The sequence below is a fragment of the Oryzias melastigma genome, linkage group LG9 (genome assembly GCF_002922805.2).
Source record: "Oryzias melastigma strain HK-1 linkage group LG9, ASM292280v2, whole genome shotgun sequence".
NCBI classification, from domain to species: Eukaryota; Metazoa; Chordata; class Actinopteri; order Beloniformes; family Adrianichthyidae; genus Oryzias; species Oryzias melastigma.
In genome coordinates, this window is record NC_050520.1 from 24730833 (window position 1) to 24753556 (window position 22724).

Here is a 22724-nt window from a genome sequence, read left to right on the forward strand (position 1 = left end):
TATCCTAACATGAAGCAGCTTCTGTTAAAGTGGGTCGTTCTTGGTTTAAAAACAGAAATAATAAAGTTGAGGGCTAAAACAGGAAGCCACCACAGAAACTCGACCATAAGCTATTTAGACATTGGTTTTCTCAGAACTATTAAGGGAGCTGACCCATGGGGGATGCATTGTCGTTTTTGTTATATTCAGCTTGTAATTCATTAGAGCTTTTTATTATCTTGCTTACAGAACGCAACGTGGCTTGGTGTTAGCATTGTACAAGCTAACATTAGCAAATGACTCTGCTGAAGGCAGTGCCGTCAGTTATGCAGATATTAGATTTTAAGTGGATTAATCATGTTGCACATGAGCAAATATCCAGGGGTTTTATGTCCCCATGTCCTCATGTCAAAAGATTGTCCAAGAACGCAGGAGTGCATGACCATTAGGTAGATCCCTCATGTTCAGTTTACCAATTGTGTGAAATTTGCAAGAATAAATTTAAATCAATTGTGTAAATTTTCCCCCGCTTCAAGCCTTTAACTGCAGAGTTCATTTTCCGTCTGTCATGAAGGCAATCAGCTTTTGCTGCCCAATTATGTCATCAAAAACCACGGATGCAAAGTATAGAGCAGCTAAGAAGGAGGACAGGAACAGACTAGGAATCAGAACAGATAAAAGTGAAGTCACAAAAATATATTTATAACAGAAAGCTAATCGTATAACTGGTCCCCACCCGCAATTAGCTGAGAGCCTTTGAGGTAGAACAAATGTCAGTCAGGTAGACGGACAGATGGAGATGTAGCAAGTTATGAGGAGGCTGCCAGACCAAGCAGACAGAGAGAGAGGAAGACAGAAGGACCTGATCCGATCTCAGAGCAGACTCCTTCTCCAAGTTCGGCCCTTAGGCATAGCCCACTCAGCTCCATTCTTACCACCATATGGACTGAGCGCTCCACACGCCAGTATATCTCATCAAACATAACCTTATGTTCTTTCTTGCTCAGCAGACTATGTTCTTATATGGTAATCTCACAATTTCTCGACAATCTCTGTGTTTAGAGGCAGCAGTGAGCGATTTGAGGAGTCGAAGCTTCTTAATAGATGGACTAAGTCTGAACAGAGAGCAGACCACATAAAGACCCATCAAGCGCTTTGACAAAATGGGAGGAAACATTCATTGTATTCTTAAGTTCTAACAAGCCCACTGTCTGATTTTAGCCCCTCCTCTTTACTAGCTTTCACTTCCCATTTATCTCAGTCTTCTGTCTGCCGGTCCTTAAAAGTGTTTCACCCTGACCAGTCTGCGATTTGATCACGCTTGCTTTGGTCATTACATCACAATTATGGAGCTGTTGGTACTGAAGAAATAAAAGATGAAAAAAAGGGGGAAGAGGAAAAAAGCGAAGGATGAAATGTAGGTCAGTGGAGATGTGCTTGGGGCGCTTTCTCTCTCTTTCCTTCTTCTGTGAGTCTCCCTCCCTGGGCCAAAGCTAAAGAGGTTAAAAGAGAGCAGGAGTTGAAAGTGTCTTCTACCCACACCTGGCTCTGCCCAAACCCACCTTGTCCAAACTTACGAAATCCCAAAAAAGCTGCTCTAAAGACAGACACCTTAAACCAAATATGATAGTATCAGTGACATCCATAGGTACACAACTAACACTTTTTTTTTTAACTTTTCCTCGTCATGTCAAATTAATAACCAAACTTAGAGGACCCAGTTTTTCCTGCTTTTATTTTGAAATACATAAATTAGTACAGAAAATGTGGCTTTATTCATGCAATATATGAACTTTACCATCAGAAAAATAATAAATGGAACTAAAAAATGTCAAGCTAAAGCGGAAACATTCGTAACACGTACATGTTTGTTTATCTTAAGTGAAGTTGACATGATACACTGTGATTTAACACCCTGCAGCCTGCGCTATACTAAGGCACTGCACAATGAAGTGGTGGCACCTACTCTTTCAGTTTCCAGGTGAGTGTTTCAGGGTTTCTCAATGGAAAGAGAGGACTCCACCCTGAAAACCACCCAGGCTAGAAGACACCTGAGCTGTTCTGTTCCTCTCTGTGACACAGAATCTGTTAACTCCCTGTACAGTACACAGCTGCTGCCTAATAAAAGCAAGGCTGAGGACATTAATGCCAAGTTTGTTGTTCCGAGTCCCTTTAACGCATTTAGGAGCTGAAACGCCTTCAGTGTCACAGAAGGCTGCATTCGTTTTCATACAATCAGAATTAATGTGCGGGAGGATGACTGACTGATGAAAGTGATGTTAAAAGCTTGGCTGGCTGCGCGCGCGCGTGTGCGTTAAAGCTTCGGGTGCAGGAGAGAGTGGGAGGAGCAGGGAGTACTCCAGTCCAATCCGAGTAAAGCCTCCTCTGCACGCTCTTCCCTCCCTCCCTCCGCCGGCAGAAAGCAGTGAAACCCTCCCATAGGTGAGAGCGCAGATGTCATGAGAAAAGCGGCCACACGACCAGAGCGCACCGAGCGACGCACCGACAGACCTCAGCCCGCCTCCCTGCGCCCCGGCTTGGGATGCTTTTAGCGCAGAGACGCTTCCGCACAGGGCAGCCCGTGGACGCACAACCTCCATCCACGCTCTCGTCGTCGTTGCTGTTGTTATTTTTGAACGAGGATCTTTCCCTCCGCGCTTTGTAGAAAGTGTTTATGTTTGTTTCTTCATGACTGCTGCTTTGGGAAGCGAGCCTCAGCACCAGCTCCTGCAACGCCAACACGATGCGAGGTAAGAACATCCCCGCAGGCTGCGCTCCGTTACAGTTATCCATCACCAAATAACAAGGATTATGAATCACAACTAAAATATTATTAAAGATTTTTTTTAAACTTTCAGCTCCTTATTTTTTATTCGTATGCTTGAAAATATATCCAGACATTTCTTCATAAAACGTTTCCTTTATGTTAAGTTTTTATTTTATGTTTCAGATCAAATTCCTAATAATAATAATAATGTTAAATGACTGTGCGTTTCTGTGAATCGTGTGTTGAAATGTGGATTGGTTTTGTTGCTGCAAACTTCGCCCTTAAAAAAAAAAAAAGTTTGTAGAAAGTTGCGCCTGGACACGCTCCTTTCGGGCGCTCCACTAACCCATTTCTGCTGCGCTCTGCAACGCGCCCCTGGACGTTAAACCAAAGTCAATGTCGTGTTGCGCACACACGCACACACCAACGCACACATCAACACGCACAAGCAGGTGCAAACTTTTCTTGCAGTTTTTTTTTCCTGCACAAATGCAGTTTACGAAATTGGAATCACGTTGCGCAAAATTACTCATTCCAAACAGCTATAAAATTAGCAATTTCTTTCTTTTAAGTTTATTTTTATTTCTTTTAATTTCCTCGCCTTAAGGCTGCGCAGTTAGTAGAGGCAAAACTCCAGTCACTAACAAGTGACCTCTAAAAATGTCTCTTATTTGTGAAGGATTAGGATAAACGTATCTTTTAATTTTACGCACAAATGTATATGGATGCTAAAATAAAATTATTGCAAGTAAGAATGTTAGTAAATAATTAGGAGCTTTGGGATTAACCTAAAAACGTATTCTCCTCAAAATAAAACAAAAATAAAAAAAATGAAATCACCGTTTAATGTATTTTTTAAAATATATTTTTATAATCATTTGTTATTTGAACTAATTAAAAAAGGCCTTCATGTAAATTACTAAATATTTATTAGAATATAGAGATACAGCAATGAAATTCAATAATACATTTTTGATATTAAAATAGAAATTAAAATAGATTTAGTAAAAAAAACAAGACAATTTATTGAATTAGGGTATCTATCTATCTATCTATCTATCTATCTATCTATCTATCTATCTACATTCTGTTAACAGATAGATCAAGCTGTTTGCTGCTTCAGGCCATCAAACATTTGGGGAGTAGAACATTGGAGGCCAAACACGCCACTTCTTCCCTTCTTTCTCTGTAATCCCGTGTCAGACTCTCCAGCCATGCACCTTGTATTTTATCCATGTTGTAATGGGCCTAGCGTCCACTCTCGTGCACGGACGGCTTTGGACGGGGGCACACGAAAGCTCCTGCTTTCACTTTAGAGCTGTGCTTGGCAGAAGAGGCCCCCAAAGCGTCTCCCTCACCCCTCTTTTAGCCTCTCTCTCTCTCTCTCTCTCTCCCTCTCTCACCCCCCATCTTCCTCTCTCCCTCTGCACGCCCCAAAGGGTTTTGTCAGATAGAATTAAATCAGTGTGGGCTGTCCGGCCCCCACTCCCAACCTGTGTGTGTGAGTGTGCGTCTCTGTGTGTGGAGTCTGGGCTGCCCTTACACTGAAATGTGTTCACAACCAAGGTTAAAAAAAAAAAAAAAAAAGAAAAAAAAAAGACAGAGGCCTCATGTGCATTGGCAATTATCATTTAACAAAAGCCACAAGTCCTGAAGCCCTGACCAAAGATGATGTCAGCGCATCAGCCGGCCTGAAACGGCCAAAAAAATAACTGACACGAGAATATCACAAAGGCCCTTTCAGCATCTCAGGACAGGCAGGAAAACTCGCTAAAATGCAACATCACAAATAGTTGTTTAGTTTAATACAACAATTTATAAAACTGGCTTTAAATTTATCTGACTAAAGAACAATTTCAATTAACATGTTTATTGCAAAAAAAGTTCTAGTGAGGGAAAATTAAGCTTTGGATTAAATTACATTAAATGTAAAAACTTTGTGTGATGTCATGAACTCACAGCCTCAGTGTTTGCATGGTTTTCCAGAGCTAAACAAACATGCATCGACTTTGTAAACATGTATTTTGCTTGTCAATAGTTTCCTATCGTCAGAGTGATACGTATATTATCATCTATTAGCTCATGTCTGTTTTTTTTTCTTAGAGTAAGTTAGAGGAGCTTTACCAGCACTTAAGGAGTCTCTTGTTAGACGGGTCAAAGAGTTCAGATTTGGGAAGGTGCGAATTACCATCTGATCTGTTAGGAGGCTCCATGTGGAAGAGTGGGATGAGAGGAACTGAAGGAGAGCAGGACAGTAAAACCAGTGAGGTGATGACATGCGGTTTCAGCAGCAGGGGAAGGAAACCGGTGACGATGTTTTCCTGGAGCACAGAGCATCTCATTAGGGTTCCTTTCAACTTTGTTCTTATGTCTTTCACCTTGCTGGACACTTTGTGTTCACATGCAGAAGGAATCGGAAACACACACTGACAAAAAGCTGCAAGACTACGCATGACAGCCTCATGCCAATAGAATTAGTCCCATCCTGCTTTGCGTTGGAGGCTTGTGCAAGCATCGACCCGTCCCGTTCGAAAGCATCCCGGGATCAATTTTTAGTCGAAGCGAACGGAAGCGGTCTGTGCAGACAAATCTATGGCACATGACTTGTAAAGCTTATATTTAATGAAAAAACACAAATAAAAGTATTCAAATATATATATATATATATATATTCGGTTGCCCGTTCTCTCATGTTAGATCAAATTATCATGTTAAGTTAACAAAATAGGAACTTTAGATAGAAGAAACAGATGAGAATGGGTGGATGCGGTGGGTTAGTGAGTTGTTATTTTAACCAAATCTCTGCTTTCCATTGTTGATCTGGAATCAGTTGTTTCACACAATAGCAGGCACCTGGCCTGAGCCACTTAGGCTGGTAGTGTTTATGGTGCATTTGCGGTCAGTTGTGGAGCACAGTGTTGTTGTTTGTTGTTTATTGTGTTTTTGTGCTTACTAATGGGCCTGTGTTATGTAAGAAGAGGGGGGGAGATTACCCCAAGCCCATGCAGGCTACTTTGTTAATCCCTCAACTCAGCCCTAGTGACTGACTGAGGTGCCACTAGATTGTTGCTGCAACACAAACCCAGTTTTGATTTAGGACCCATTTCCTGCAGTCTCTTCAGACAGTCTACTCCGCACCTTGCCTGTCTGTGCGACCTTTCCCGAAACGACTAATAAAAAAACGTGCTGTGTTCCCTGGATTGCCTGTCTGCGGTCCCACTGAGTCTGCATCACAGCCTGTGTTTGTTTAGCATGGGCTCAGCATGCGCCCCATGTTGGTTTTCTCCCTCCGCGGTTCTCCAGGGGTGTTTAAGCGACCAGTTTCCCTCCTTAGTCAGTTCTATCTCTTTGTTTAATTTTAATGCGCGCGGCGGAGCACGAGCTGTGCGGCACGCTGCAGTTTATGTCTCTGCTTTATCTTTGCCAGAAGGGATTTCAGCCTGAACCACTCCTAAACTCTAAATCTGCCTGGAAGTCATAGACTCCTCACAGCCTCTTCTGTTTTGTCAGTTTTACTCATCCATGAAGGCAGCGTGTCTTAGTGGACGCACAACAATATTGGATATTCATATGTTTTTCTTTCATTTACTCTGAAGTAAGATAAGAGTAGTTAAAAAATGTTTTTTAAAAAAGAAAAATATCCATCCATGTTTTACACACGGTCAGCCTCTGCTGAGAACAAGAACCGTCCTTAATGTCTAATCTTATATGCAAATTCAAAGCACTGTTTAACTTAACATGCGTGATTTTTGAAGAAGAAACCCCCCCCAAATTGCACAAAACAAAATGGAAATGTTGCACTCAAATGTATGGGTTCAACTTTTGCAGCAAACTTTTGATGTAGATGATCTGAAATAAATGGGAAATTTAAAACATCTTTTTATTTTCTTAGATACTTGTTTTAATTCAAAGTTAAAATAAAAAAACAGCTATATTTAATTCTTCACACGCTAAAATTGGAGCGTCTCCCCCTGAATGAGGCAAATTAAGAAGAGAGCAAACACCAGCGGAGACAGGACGAGTGTCAGTGAGTGAATAGGTGAGATAAGATAAGAGGAAGGTAGGTAACTGTTAGACTTAAGAAGTTATATAACACAAATGTGGTTGTGTGCATGTGATGGCTCGAGCAGGAGAGTTCTTATGCAAAAGAGCTCCGAGAGATGGAAAAACACTGTTTGGCTTTTACATGCATGCATGCTAACACATCCACTCACAAACACACCGATGCAAACTGCGGTGTCCTCGGACCGCAGTCGCACACATTTGAAGCAATGATTAACACAACTACCTGCAATAGTTGCATCCAAAGTCCACACTTGCAAACCACCTTTTAGACTTTAGCTAAAGCAGATTAGTCTATATGCTGAAGGTGTGAGTCCATCTACCTCTTCTTCAAATTTCATCATACCCACAGATAAATGTTGAGGGTATTTAAAAGCATTTGACCAGAAAAAGAAGATAATTTGCAACTTTTCATTTATGAAAAATGTAGGCAGAAACAATCAACCTATAAGGGAATGATGACACCTGATGATAATCTGAACGCACATTTCATGTCCGCCTTATGTGAAGTTGTTAGTAGGTGAATAGCATGCTCTGACTACAATAAGCCTTTAATGTGACTTAGCCGAGTGCGACATCTTTTCTTAATGACAAAGATTAGCCTGTTTTAGTGCTAGTAATCTCATTGAAGGGACTATTATTTGGTCTGTCTGTGAGGGAGCATGAGCGCTCACATGTGGGAGGCTTGTTGACATTAGGCCTCCCGCCATTCACAAAGAGAATGCAATTAGGGGAAAACCGCGGCTGCTGCCGCCGCTGCGCTGTTTGCTCTCTTCACTTAGATGATTTAATGTTCAAATGAGAAATTCTGTTAAATCATCCCACTGGAGACGGAGAACACGAGAGAGCAGGTGAAGAACAGACTGGGTCGAGCCCGGCAGAGTCCAGCTCCTGTGATAGTCTTTGTGATCAATTTGCCTCTGTGAGAGATGCCCCTGGGGCCACTTTGGGGAGAATCTTGTTAAGCTAAGTTAAATTATTGCCTGAGGCGAGCTATTAGCGGCTATCCCTAGGAGAGAGCGCGCACATGTGCATGCTCACACACTTTTAACCATGCAGCCTGAATGATTTTGCCTTTTTAAAACTATATGGAATTAAAACGATTCTATTAACAGAGTTGCAGCTTTAACCTACATGCAGATATAAATCATTTTAGAAATTTGAAATACAGATCATGTTTTTTTGGAAAATGTATGGAGATATATTGTAAATATTCTAACCTCCTGCTAAGTACATGAAAATGTATTATTTTGCTTATTTTTCATAAATATAGTATAGTGTTTACAAAAAGATTTACACATCTTTAGGTGTAAACAAACATTGCCAAAAGTGCACTTCAGTATATTCACTTACAATCACTAGCATGTGTTGATTCTTATTTTTTCCTTTTACATACAGTCGCAACCCTGTCTAAAGTCTAACTACAACCCTTTCTAGAATGTGTAAGTAGAAATATATGAATAATTTAAGCAATTTTCTGTGAAATCTGAAGGGAAAGGGTGGTTTCCATCCACCTCTCTGTGATTGAATTCTGTTACCCATTAGCCCTAAGTGCGGCTCTTTTCATTAAAGGTTTGAAGTCCATTCAATCTCCTTTGTTATGATGTTCCATGCCTCCTCATTTAATTTGACCAGTCACCAACTCCCGCTGTACAAAAAGTGACTTGAACAAAACTGAGAGCAAATTTCTCTCTATCTTATGTAAGACCTGAAAGCAATTTTCTGTTTTTCTCTGTGGATGTCCCTCTCTCTCTTTTTTTATTTTTTTATATGTGTCTCTACGCTGGGATAACCACCTTTCCACTCCCTTCCCCCTCAAAGACTGGCACACACACACAGTCATCTGAAATTAGACTCAAGAGAAACATCATAGTAGGAGGAGCGTGGGGTAAAAGGCAGAAACAAAATGTAATATTTGACAGTATCTCTGCTAGTGTGTTTGTGTTAACACTTTTCTGCACTTCAGCAAAGTAGGAGCACTGTTCCAACATCCGTCATGCCTACAAACAGCAGATATAAAAAAACATGGGTGACAGCAACAGAATGCTTAAAAACACCCACTTTTTTTGTTTGAACTGACAAAAATCTTGCATTCTCTGGATGATTTAGCATGGTGATGGCCAGATGCAGGCCTCTCACACTTAACAATTGTTCCTTCCACTCTGATGCACTCTTGCAGTCCTTAAGGAAAGGTCATAGGCCATCAGGGTCCTTTAGGTCACCTAGGGGGTTGGACTGTGAGTCTGTGTGTACAGTTATGATGGGAAGCAGATCTGCAGAGGCAGATGGGTAGACTGTGTGTGTGTGTCTGTATGTATGCGTGTGTGTTAAGTTAGTGGTTGGGTTTACCCCGTGGGCTTTTCCCACGCCTCCATCTTCTCCAATCTACCTTAGGACCCGTGCTGCACTAGGTGGGAGACAGTGTGAGTGTATGTTAAAGGTGAAACCAAGACGTGCAAGCGTGAAAAACTGTAAAATCTGATCCTTTTTTTTTTCAAATTGTGGATTGCAGTAATGAATGCATTTAAGCATGTCTGATTGTGGGTTTTTTAACAAATGTCGTGTGTATGTGCGTTGCTTGCGAGTGCGAATCGATGCACTGGATGACAGCCAGTGGCCCCCTTCTGTTCCATCTCCATGGCGTCCAATCACACAGCAGTACAATATTCCATGAGCAAACCGCAGCTGATCCCAGACCTGCTATCTGAGCAATTACCCAGAGTGCTTTGGTCTACATGGCAAGCAGGGCATGCCCTCTGACGTACAGCAAAGGAGGGAGGGACCTTTTTTTTTGTAGTTTGTACATGTGGGTGATAGCAAAGTGTGTGCGTTGGGGGGTAAACTAATAGGAGAAGGGGAGGTTGGTGTAGTGCAAGCAAGTTCATCCAGTGTGACTGTCTATATACTACGGAACGGACAAAAACATGCTTGGCGGCGGGAAATGGGGAGGGGGAGGGGGAGGGGGAGGGGAGGTCGACTGTATGGCTTAACTATGATTACTTTAACACACCGCAAAGCAGACACTATGAAAAAGGAACACAACAACAAACACACTTTTGATGTGCAAGTTGTGTGACAATCGTTCTCTTCAGAATGAGCCTAACCTTGTTAACTAAAGCTCATTGAGACAAGCATATTTTTCTATGGAAATAAATGACTTCCATCAACTTTTAGATGTTCTAAGTACAGACAAAAGAAAATTGCAACAGTTAATCTCAAATAGATAAAGAAAAGTTGGAATTTATTGTTTAACTAGACAAAAATATATCTATTTTTTTATTGAAAATGTCAAACAAATTATGCAAAAACACCAGCAGCACCTTAGATTAAAAGAACACAGTGGAGTCCACTTGTGTTGAAAGGACTGAGCTTACTGGGATTTCAGTCTATTTGCTAAAAAAATCTAAGAAAGGGACAAGATGGTCAAATCCATGACATTTAATTTGTTCTTTTAGAAGAACTGAGAGTCCAACATGCTTCAACTCAGATTATTAGTCACCTTAAACCATAAAAGGTTTAAACTGGAGAGAGGAAAAATAAGTCTTACTGCAGACACCAAACGCTCGTTTGAAACCATAAGCAGTGGCAGTATTTCATTGATTTTAATGGGGCAGTATGATGTGGAAACATGACAGCAGACACTAGGGATATAACCCACACAGCGCTGCTGTAAGCTATTCCCAGCAGTGTGGATTAATCCACTCAACGATCACACCACCAGAAGTTTTCTCAACGTTTTTCATCAGCGACAGAAAGAGTCAGACTCAGACACACATAAAGATTGTTTTTCCTTTATGCTGTATGAGACAAGGAAGACTGAAACCATTTTTTTTCCTTTCGGAAAGATAGAAATAGATCTTAAAATACAGAAACTGAAATGTTTTCCCAGACACTTACAGCAAGGCGGATCACTCAGAGATGGGTAAGAAAAAAAAGTCAAACAGACTGAAGAGAAGGGGATGGTGAGAAGTGATACTATAATTCACAGTATATAGACATCTAAGATCAGCACCAGTGTTGCTCAGATTAAACAGGCTGTGATGGGGGGGGATGATCTCCTTTATTTTCCCAGAAGATATCTAGTTAGCTGGAAAGAAGCTATGCATATTTTTTTAATGAAGTGGAGATACCACCCACATTTATCTCCAACAAATCAACCCCTGGGACTACAGTAGGAGTTGTGTTTGCATTTCAGAGGTGGCTCAGACTGGCAAAAGTTATGACAAAAAGTGATTTCAACTGTTCTATAAACTGTGATGCTGAAACCTCAAGTGAATATCTTGTTTTGCTACTCCGCGGCATTATGTGTTGCTCGGGGTGTGTTACTGTTGTAGACCAAACCTGCAGGCTAAATGAATGAAACATGCATGTCCAGTCTGCCCTTTTGGCAGCAGAGCCACAAACACACACACACACACACAAGTTTGTTTAGCTATTCTTACTGGGACTTCTAGTCAATATCCAACTTGATCCTAAATGTGGCCATCACCAGTTGATTCCTAACCTTATTCTTTATTCATTCTCTAGTCCTAATCCTAATAATCATATTAATGTTTTTTTCTGCACTGAGAACTCATGTCCCAACAAAATATGTGATTATACCAAAACATGTCCTAATAAGATGACAAATACAAGTACACACACGCGGTAAGAGAGACAGAGAAACACTACTTGTATTGCAGCATCTAGTGGTCCTAATTTGCCGTTACACTGTGGGTATAGGCATGATCAGCTGCTTCTAGAGCCTATTAGTTTCAATGAATGTATATGAGCATACATGTATAATAGTGTATTGCACACATTTTTAAAGCCATCAAAATAAATGAAAGATATTGTTTAAAGGCTTCTGTTTTATATCTGCGTATAAATATAGATAATTAGACTCTATTTAGAGAAACGGCCAGCCCAGAAAATACACAGGAGATCCTCACTTCATTAAAAATCAATTATCACAACACACGTGCAAGTGCAACACAGCCCTCGTGGCCACAACGAGCTTCTCACACACACACGTGTGTACGTTTCAAATTAAAGCAGCTTTTTTAGTCTGGTCCTGAGTGAAATTCCTCTCTGGTTGGTTCTATCTTTTTCTACCTCAAGAGATTGTGTACGCCTGATCCTCCTCTTAGCTAAAGAACCGCCAGCGTTGCAGTCCAGCTCTTACATAATAACCTCAGGATAATGGTCCCGCGCCTGCTGGCTGAGGCTGCTGTCAGTCACTCTGCTCTGACTGGGTCAACTCAGGTTGGAGAGAAGTCCCTCACACCCATGAAAAACATGTAACTTGAGGGCAAAGCAATCTCCAGAAGCAGAGGCGAGTACCCTGTTCCACTCAGGCTTTGTTTGGAGATGGATGTTTGTCGGGAGAGGTCAGGGGGATGGCAGCATTAGACTTCTTTCTGTCCCACTTAAAAAATTCAGCCTTGGAGCTGAAAGTCTTTGCTTGCAATGTGAAACCAGAACACCAACATGTCTCATCATTTAATGTCATTTTGAATAGAAAGGAAAACACTAGTTCTATTGATCTAACAACTTCTGCTACTTTGGAAGCATAAAATTGTAAACTATTAGATAGTTGAGCAGAAGCATCTTAAAGATTTAACTTTTTGTATTTAAAGAGAGCATGGTGTCTAAATTTTTCAAAATATTGTCTGGTCAGCTTCATTTCATTGTTTAATATAGTGATTTCCTACATTTAAAACAATAAAACATAAATAAATAGAAAGCTGAAATGTCAATACAACTATGTAAATAAAGGAAATTCAAATAGAATTATTACTATTTTTTTTGCCTAAAACTGGAATAACTATAAAGTTTTGTTTTTGAGAGGTAGAGATCCAGAGCAGATATCTGGTTTGGAAGCAAGAATATTAGAATAAATTTCTGAGTTCAGGACAAGGAATGCAAGCTTTAGCTTGACAAATGTCATCTCCAACAGTACTGCAGAGTGACGAAAATAATGCAAAGTAAAAGACAATCCAAAAAACTATCGTGCTCTATTCAGAAAGAAAAGTTAAAGTCAGAGTCTTTTATTTCATGGTAACATTTACGAGTAAATAAGACCCCTTGCTCCAGCTAGGAGATTAGATATGAAGTTTTATTACTTTTATTATTATTATTATTATTATAATCCACAAATCCTTTGCTGCTGAGAGTGGGCTTTCTCAAAATGATGACATCACTTCCTTTTGGAGTGTGACAGCTTAGCACATCATTGCTGTGACAGCCAGACAAGTGCAGCAAGTGGGTGGTCACCTTGGCAACAGCAATGCTGTCATGAATGTCTCCCTATATCCCACCTGACAGTCCCCACTGGCAGTGAGCACAAACACACACTCACTGCACAATGCATGCACCCACACAGACAAACATTCATTTACACTTAATCAAATTCACATGGACACATACATTATCCTTCACATTGTGTATGTTGTGTTTTTGTCTGAAAACAAGAGTAAACAATCCCCTGCTTTCAAACATATGCTCTCTGGGGCAGAATAATTTGATAGACAGAGGAATGCATTTGTTATGGGGTATAAAAAGGAACACGGGGACGAGATATTGTAAATCACTGCTGCAAACCGGAGAGGCCACCTACTCTAAAGCAAGAAAAAGTAAATTTTCTTAAACTTTACAGAATCTATTCAGAAAATTGCCCCCTTTACACAATAAAAAGTGGGGCAAAAATACACAAAAAAGTTTTAAACTAAGTGGAGCACCTTAACTTCTTCAGACGAACATGATAAATAGTGAGGAAGTGTTGTCCTGTTTTGTTTACTGCTCCTATACGCTGTGTTCATTACCTCCATGTCCTGGGTGTAACTGACCTGTTTTACAAACTATTAATAGTATGTTACAGGCCACATTCATTGACAGCTTTGTGTATAGAGTCTCTGCGTAGTCCCAGTCCACTGCTCTACACTGACCCAGTTTGGAGCCAGTTGGCCACTAACGGGTGAAAATGGGTCAGATCTTGGACAGCGCTAATACTAGGCAACATTACCTTGAACCAAAGTCAGAAGTGTTGAATTCTGGCCCATGTTTCTGGTTTCTGGAAAGCAGGTCTCTGCTATTTAGAGAGCTGTTGCTACAGCATGATTGCTAGATTTTCATTCCACATTTCAATGAATGACTTATCAAGTTAAGTTTTCATCATTTGTGCATTTGGCATACTTTAATGAGCAGGAAGATGTCTCAGAATCATTTGTGAGTAATTTTATAGAAAATATCAATGTGTGTCTGAAGCATATCAACAACTTTATGGTACATACATAAAATATTGTCAGTTTTTGCCTACGACTGGTGTCTGAACAGCTGAGTGCAGCTTGTAGTGCTGCACTTTGACAACAAAACGATAAAGAACAACAAAGAAGTATGCTACTAACATTGATAAAACAATCATATTTTGTTTCTAATGTGACAAAGGGTTAAAAGATTCAGAAAATAACAATAGAGCTGCACTATAAAGTATCATGTAGGGACTACATCCCTTGGGCTGCATGTTGTGGTAGTAATTAAAAGGAGTCACAAGTTTAGTTACACTTGCAAACTAATGGTATTAGTTTAGAAAATTCTTCACTTTCCAAAAAAGTAAAATCTATAAATATGCAGATATTGTTTACCTTTAATGAAAATACCAAAACAGAGGGACTGTTCTTGTATTTGTGCGTTAATGATTTACATGTTTAGTAATAACACTTAACGGTGTCTTTAAGGAGCAGTTAGATTTTATAGTTCCATATGATCATCTGTACCTGGCCAGTTGCTATACAGACATGACTACTTTCATTGATCCTCATAAGAGATTATCCAATTATGAATATTGCACACTCATTCCACCAGGCCTTTTGCACATGGACATACACACACACATAATGCACATAAACCCCCTCAAAAGAAAAAACAAATATGACTTGAAATATATGAAACTACATTTCTGTATTTACAGTTGACTTAGATTTGCACATGAAAACAATAAAAGTGTTAGAAAAGTTGTCTTAATGCGCTTAACAGGGATCAATTAACCCAAATGTATGCAATCCTAAACAGAGATAATTTGATACTAAAATTCTCCAGAAATGCATAAATTCTTCCAGATTCACCCCACAGGTGGGACTCTGCAAGAGATTATATGAATGGCTGTTTCAGCTGGGACTAAGACACTGCTCAGCAGAGAGAACAAGCACGTCGGGGAAATATTTTAGGATTAGATCGGCTGTCTAATCTCTTTATAGAGCCTGTGCCATCTCAGCAGCATACCTGCCTACCTCTACATACATGTACATCCATATCTTTAGCTGGAACTGCAGATTTCTCTTTCCACAATGGAACACATATTCACATGACCGGCGTGCTGAAATAGTTTCCGTTTCGTGCCTTTGGTTGTGACTTGTACATGGAGCTTCCTATACACAGTGAGTAAGATATGACAAAAATAGCAAATTAGTGCATGTTATATACTGACAGCAGCTGACCTGAACTAGGGGGTGTAAGTGCAGTAAAAACAGATATGAAAATAAATTATTGTCCTTCTGTGATGTAACCTGTTTCCCATTATAGGCAACTTTTCTGACCTTAAAGGGTCTTCTGCTGCAAATTCATAATGCACAAAATCTAGTGGTTTATTTCTGTGTGGCGTGCAAATATGCAGAGTAAAAAAAAGAGACATAATAAATGTTCACATGTCACCGTGCCCTTGTGAATTTCTGGTCAAAAATACTACGCTCGGGCACACTGTGAGGTGCTTCAGTCCATCCTGCGCTGTTTCTTCAAATTAAACCACCTGCTGTGGTTAGTGAATGAGTAAGGTGTTGCTCAGAGGAGCTAAAGGGCAAATGAACATTTACTCTGGGTTTAAAACAAAATTTGTGACCCAAATCTTTTCTCTCATCTTGCTTTTTTTCTGTAGCCCAAATCGAAGTTATACCATGCAAAATCTGTGGAGACAAATCATCCGGAATCCATTACGGAGTCATTACGTGTGAAGGATGTAAGGTAAGGTCAAAATTTGTTGTTTCAAAAATGTATATTGGATTCGAAGAAAGCTGTAGTTGAGACCCGATACTCTTTGTTGACCTGTAACCAGGGTTTCTTCAGACGGAGCCAGCAGAACAATGCCTCGTATTCCTGCCCCCGCCAGAGGAACTGCCTCATCGACAGAACAAACCGCAACCGCTGCCAACACTGCCGCCTGCAGAAATGTCTTGCACTAGGAATGTCCAGAGATGGTAAGGCCTAGTTTAAAGATTGGTGTTGGATGAACATCTTATCTTGCTCTTGTATATTTTGAACTGATGTTCTACTTTTATAGCTCAACATTTTACACAAAAAACATACTTTTCAAAGGTATCATAAACATCCGTCTCTGTGTCTTTGTTTTTTCCCCAATACAGCTGTTAAGTTTGGCCGCATGTCAAAGAAGCAACGTGACAGCCTGTATGCAGAGGTGCAGAAGCACCAGGCCCGGCTGCAGGAGCAGCGGCAGCAGCAGACTGGTGAAGCTGAAGCACTGGCTCGTGTTTACTCCACCAGCCTAACCAACGGACTATCCACGCTCAATCATGAAATCGGAGGGACATATGCCAATGGTCACGTCATAGACCTACCCAAAGGCGGCCATAGTAACGGAGGTGGAATTCCAGGGGGCTACTATGGGATGGATTCTACCCAGCCGTCTCCAGATCAGTCGGGTTTGGACATGTCAGGCATGAAGCACATTAAGCAGGAGCCGGTTTATGACCTTACCCCCGTACCCAACCTCTTCAGCTACGGAGGCTACCAGGAAAGTCATCTCGGGCCTAACAATGTCAGCATGGGAGAGCTCGGTAATTAAGGAATTTTAATCTACAGCCAAATCAGTTCAATGATTAGTCATCTGAAGTCTGCATTAAAATGTCCTAAAAGAGAACTTGAGACACAATTATTAACTCAGTCGGATGATATAGATTTAATGATAAAATGATAGATATCCTATTCAGTAACAAAAATAATACAAGAACTGAAACAGTGAATGACACACTTAACTCTGCAGTTTCATTTGAAACAATTAATCATTAAATATATGATGGAAACAGAGAATAAATGAGAGTTTGTCTCTTTCAGATCGTATTGCTCAAAATATTATCAAGTCTCATTTGGAGACTTGTCAGTACACAACAGAAGAGCTCCAGCAGCTGGCTTGGCAGACACATTCCTATGAAGAGATCAAAATGTACCAGAGCAAGGTAAGGATGTAATGTCATTGCCATACTGTTCACAATAAGACATCCTATATTCACCAAAAACATCTGCAGAATTTTTAATTAGGCATCAAATTCAAAATGATTACACACCCACATCAGTCTCAGCAAATATGTATGTTTGTGTTTAGGTTGTGTAATTCCTTCATTTAATTATGGAGCATATGTGAAATAACTGGGTCTGATTGGTTCCAGCCCCGGGACGTGCTGTGGCAGCAGTGTGCCATCCAGATTACCCATGCAATCCAGTATGTAGTGGAGTTTGCCAAGCGCATCTCAGGCTTCATGGAACTGTGCCAGAATGACCAAATCCTCCTACTCAAGTCAGGTATGATGTATGGAGATGCATCCAACAGATAGTTATATTTAGCTTTTAATAAAACTGAGGTTTTTAACTCTTTACATGAAAAATCAGCTTTGAAAATGTTTATTTTTACTTTGTTCATGCAGGTTGTTTGGAGGTAGTGTTGGTCAGGATGTGCAGAGCCTTTAACCCCCTCAACAACACTGTGCTCTTTGAAGGAAAGTACGGTGGCATGCAGATGTTCAAATCTCTAGGTAAGACATGCATGTTTTTGGAGTGCATTATGAAAGAGGCCAGACAAGTCTAATGAAATATATGTCTTGTGTCCTTCTTTGTTTCTTTTTTAAGGTTGTGACGACTTAGTAAGTGCAGTGTTTGACTTTGCCAAGAGTCTGTGCTCACTGCAGCTAACAGAGGAGGAGATTGCTCTTTTTTCGGCAGCTGTACTAATTTCTACAGGTCAGTTTTGCTTACGGTTCAATTAGAGTCAATTAAAATCAATAATACTTTAAAGTAATGGGTTTGTTTTATTTGTACCTATGTGTCAAGTGTTTTTTAATACAATCAAATTTAGTAGCTTCAGGATGAAAATCTTTAAAAAATATATATATATATATGTGTTGTTACTCAGATCGACCCTGGCTGATGGAACCTCGAAAAGTTCAGAAGCTCCAGGAGAAGATCTACTTTGCTCTTCAACACATTATGCAGAAGAACCACATGGATGAAGATGCACTGGCTAAGGTAACTCATACACTTTTATGAATTGGTGTAATACCTTTTGTAAAGTTGCAAAACTGCTGTTCGGTATTACTTCAAACATTGGAACAGTAGTGAATTTGACCATCTCCTTCTCTTGTTTGGCAGCTGATCAGCCGAATCCCAACACTGTCAGCTCTGTGCACGCTCCACACGGAGGAGCTCCAGGCCTTCCAGCAACTCCACCCAGAAACGGTCAACGTCCTCTTTCCTCCGCTCTACAAAGAACTTTTTAACCCTGACCCTAACTCCGCCATGGTTATGCCCAAGTGACTGCCTGTGGTCCAAATGCAGCAAACAGCAAAAGACCAAGAAATTAAGTTTGTTTCAATCGACAAGAAGACTGAGGCCACGTCAACTACGCCATCGTTGTGGCAACGGCAGATTCCCGAGCTCCCCCAGGCTCATTTCAGGCTCCATCTCCAAGAAACTCTGAGTTACAGCCAACAATACCAGGAATGTCCAGCACTTACCCCATCCTGTTCACCGCTACAGTCTGAAGAATGTATATATGAACAAAGCGTGCCCCAAGCCACAGCCTAAATGGGGCTTCCAGTTGTCTCCTTAATTGAACTGACTCACCAGAAATGTACAGACTTTGAAACGACTAGGAACAATTTTAAACTGTCAATTTAAAAAAAAAAAAGTCGGTAAGTTAATTTGATTCAACTTTCTTAAAACTTTTTTTTCCTTTGTTAAGACATTTTCAAGTTGAAACAACTGGGTGGGGTAGGGAACTGTGGAGATAGAAAAGCTACTGTAGATACTCTTCTAGTGCGAAAGGATTCCAGTATTACTTCTTGTTCTGTTAAAAATAAGTTAGTCCTAATTTAAATATGCAGCAGTCCAGCGTGGCTGACTATACTTTGTCTATGTGTTTTCATTTTATTTGATAGTTTCTTGTGTACAGAATTTGTAAACTTAAGAAAAATGGGCAAAAACAAGAAGTTGATTTGGTTTTGCTGATATACAAAAGCCTTGTCTGGATTTTGTTCATATGTATAGAAGGTGCTACATCCTTCTGACCGGAACTTATAGAAATGTAAAGAGACCATAAGAAGGATTTAAAAAAAAAAGAAACTAATTGCTAATACTTTTCATGGTGAAGATGTATACAGAAATGTTCTATTTTGCAAGAAAAACTATCTGGCAGGTTTGCCAGCCTATCAATCGTTTATTTTTTGCTGCAATAATTACGCCCAATAAAAGCTGGACTGCTTTCGAACAATCAACGATAGACAAACAAACAAACAAAAAAAATCAGAAACAAGGACCTCACATTGACCTCTTCACAAAATCCCCCTACTCCTCTTTTCCTCTGAACAATCAGGACCTTGATGTCATGTTTGGGCACACATGAGTGGGCATACAGTGTGTCAAAATTAAGATGTGAATCTATAATTGACCAATTAAAAATAGAGAAAAAAACATTTTGCTCAAATATATATGGGTGGTGTATGCACTCATCCTTCTATTTGCACAATCCGTTCTATGGATGTCAATCACTCCGGGCTGTGAATATGTAGGACCCTTTTCCTAAAGAGCAATAACTCCTCTCTCATACTCCCCTTTCAAATCTTCAGAACAGGGTAGCATTGTTAACTTAAGACACACGATATGTTGCTTTTTATTGTTGATCATGACGAAAAATCATCTCTGTAGATGCAACCCATTCCAGCTCAGACTGCTGTTGTCCCTACAGTACAGTGTGATGTTGAGTTTGGACTCACAGCACTGACTGAAAAATGTGAAGAAAGGAATCCTTTTAGAGTTCTTACATTTGCTGCAATTTCAAGCACTTACAGTTTGCATTAAAAAAACATTTTACATCAGTTAAGTTATTGTGGAATCCCCATCCTTGTAAAGGGACGTGTTCAAACATGATATTTTAAGGATTTTCAACATAAATTAACTATTCTTCAGATGTTACACTTACAGTTTGTCCTCAATTGCACAAATTAATTAGCACAGGATCCTACGCGCAACTAAATTAATCATTCAATGGTACTGCTTTACAACTTCCTTTTTCTCTATTGTGTTTAATTTAATTTATTTAGGAGAATAATTTGTTTATTTTGCTGTTAAATTACACGATTTTGAGGACTTTGACCTAGCACTAAAATGGAAGATCTAACTTTGAGGTTCAGGCTGGATTTTTTTGCACTGTGGCCAAATTTTTGACTTTTCTCACACGAAAACTATTCAGAAAAAATAACGTAAAAAGGTGTTTTCTTGCTTTAGTTCAAGATTTTCCTATTAACACTGAAAATATTTTTGACTTTATTGAGAATTATAAATCATGATAAGTTCTCGTATTTCTGCTTCAAGCTGTCAGCGAGTCTTTTATCTGTTCCTTCCAAAGTGCAGCGACTTCCCCACAACCCCAGACAGGCCCACGGATTAGAGGCACTGGCTCTTTAAGACAATCACTTGCTCATTAAGGCTTGAATCTCTCAGGGAGCAATTTTTTCTGACTTTGCATTAAAGGGTATAATATTTTTGCAAATTTACTAAAAAAAAAAAAGCAGATTATTAAATAACTTTTTAGGATGAAAAATTGGCATATATAAATATATGCCAGCAATGGAATCTGCCCAGACAAGGCTTTGATAGAGTGTGTGTGTGTGTGTGTGTGTAGAGCATGAATTCACTGTCCAAATCTCACCAGAGAGATCATGTGAAAAAACATCTTTAAATTGCAAAAAATTGAAAACAAGCAGATGAGAAGTGATTTTGCTCTTGTCAAATATGTACAATCACATTTGCTGCCTCAGAAGCAGCTCCGGGGACAGCGAGGGAAGTTAACCAGTAATCTGTTATTTAAACACAACAGCCCAGGGACAGTGAATTCTAACTCTTGCTATGACACTTTTGCGTGAGACATTTTTGTTTTCCCTCGTTAGACTGTGAATCAAAGGGGTGGAATTGGGTTGTGAGGGGAAATGTGCTGGCAAGAAAGAGGCAACACTGTAAGTAAGATGCTGTAGCAATAACTGGCAGTTTACTCCTGTCATGTTTGCATTGTAAGATTATTTTTTATTTTATGACTATTTACTATTATTATTGTTCTTATTATGACTACTATTCTTCTGATACTATTAGCCTATTGTTGTTCTGTTCTATTTGCATGACGTTTCATTGAATTGAAACATTCGGGGCTTATTTGTGTTTTTCTCCTCTAGTGATACTGTGGGTTTTGGCAGGGAGGGAAAAGGGTTAGGGGCAAACTCCACATCACTTGAGTCAGTTTGAAGCTTTTTTTTTTTTTTTGCAAGCTGAACAATATTTTTTAATAAAATGCTCTAATTTATACACAACCAATTTTAAAATTTGTTGTTGCTTTTGATTTTTTTTTTTTTTTTTACCCCTTTCATCTCTGAATGTGTGAATTGATGATCGGCCCTTCTGAACTGGCCTTATTCAGCTGGATTGGAGATCCTATACCTGCTGTGAAGTGTGTGAATGTTACAGAGTAGCCTGTTCGGTGTGAGCGGCTGAATGCATCATGCGCCTTTCACGCTCCATCGCGGCAGAATAGCATAACAGAGCGCACAACGGGGATTGTCGTTCTCTGTGACGAACTGCTCAGACATTTTTAATACACTCGGTTTGAAAAGCATTTCATACACTCGGTCAAATACACTCCAAACCTCCATCAGCCTTTCCTAATAAAACTTGTCTGCGTGTGTGTTTGTGAGACAAAAAAATAAAAAAAGAGAGATGTTTGTTGTACCAATGCTTTGTAAACTTTCTTAATGCATTACAAATGTGTGCAAATGGGGTAGTGTTGGAAATTGTTAATTTATTGTTTAGAATGTCTTTGCGTCCCAGAAAGAGCAAATAAAACTAAATGTAGCAAACTGTACCCTGAACCTGAAAGGAACTTGGGCTACAGAACCTCTTTTACACAGGACTGACAAGACAAAACGAGAAGATGAAAAATATATATTCAAGAAAAAAAAGAAAAAAAAAATGTTCTTTGTTTTTTTAAGTGCCATAGCTAGTGAGGAGGGAAAGGATTGGATAAGTGGGCACAGATGCTTTACTGTGAGTTTACAAGAGAAAACCAATCATAAAAGGGGAACTCCAATGAACATGTGTTTTGATTACAATGACTTTTTTTTTCATTTTGTGGTTTTCTGATTTTGTGGGGACTCTGCAGGATTCTGAACTCTGACTCTGAATTAAAGCCACAACCTCTGCTGTAGCTTTTTGTTGTTGCTCAGAGAGGAAGGAGTGTTCATATGCAAGTATTTTGTAGAGTCAGAAACACCTAAAACTGAAGGATCAGATGGGTTGAAGTTCAGAGCTATGCAGGGGCCTTAGCAAGTCCTCCTTTTAGATGTATATACAATGTGAAGGTAATTTTTGTTAAATTCTATATTTTATCGCTTTTGTAGACATTTTGTTGTGGGAAGAAAAAAATAAAAGAAATTTTATGGGTGCACTTCCTGTTTTCTTTCTTGTTTGACGATTAATATAAGATGAGCAATTACTTCTACAAACTGTAGAGTGTTTACTAAACATATATTTGATTATTAATAAAACAGACTGAATTTCTGATTCTGTAAAGTTTTAAAAAGTACAACTGTTTGTGTTATGATATAAAAATAAG

The 22724-nt window shown here is 39.6% G+C and overlaps 1 protein-coding gene across 1 annotated transcript; it reads left to right on the forward strand.

Annotated features, from left to right (window-relative positions):
- Nucleotides 1-2237: 2237 nt before the first annotated feature.
- rorb (RAR-related orphan receptor B) lies at nt 2238-22556 on the forward strand. The gene is made up of 10 exons (XM_024275821.2): nt 2238-2729; nt 15717-15802; nt 15894-16035; nt 16201-16632; nt 16910-17031; nt 17242-17374; nt 17497-17604; nt 17699-17809; nt 17982-18094; nt 18218-22556. The coding sequence occupies exons 1-10, from the start codon at nt 2723-2725 to the stop codon at nt 18380-18382; spliced, it is 1419 nt and encodes a 472-aa protein (XP_024131589.1). The 5' UTR covers nt 2238-2722; the 3' UTR covers nt 18383-22556.
- Nucleotides 22557-22724: the final 168 nt, after the last annotated feature.

Coding starts and splice junctions, on each gene's coding strand:
- rorb (XM_024275821.2), top strand. Junction 16,036..16,200: donor ACTAGGAATGTCCAGAGATG/GTAAGGCCTAGT, acceptor TCCCCAATACAG/CTGTTAAGTTTGGCCGCATG. Junction 17,605..17,698: donor GCAGATGTTCAAATCTCTAG/GTAAGACATGCA, acceptor TTCTTTTTTAAG/GTTGTGACGACTTAGTAAGT.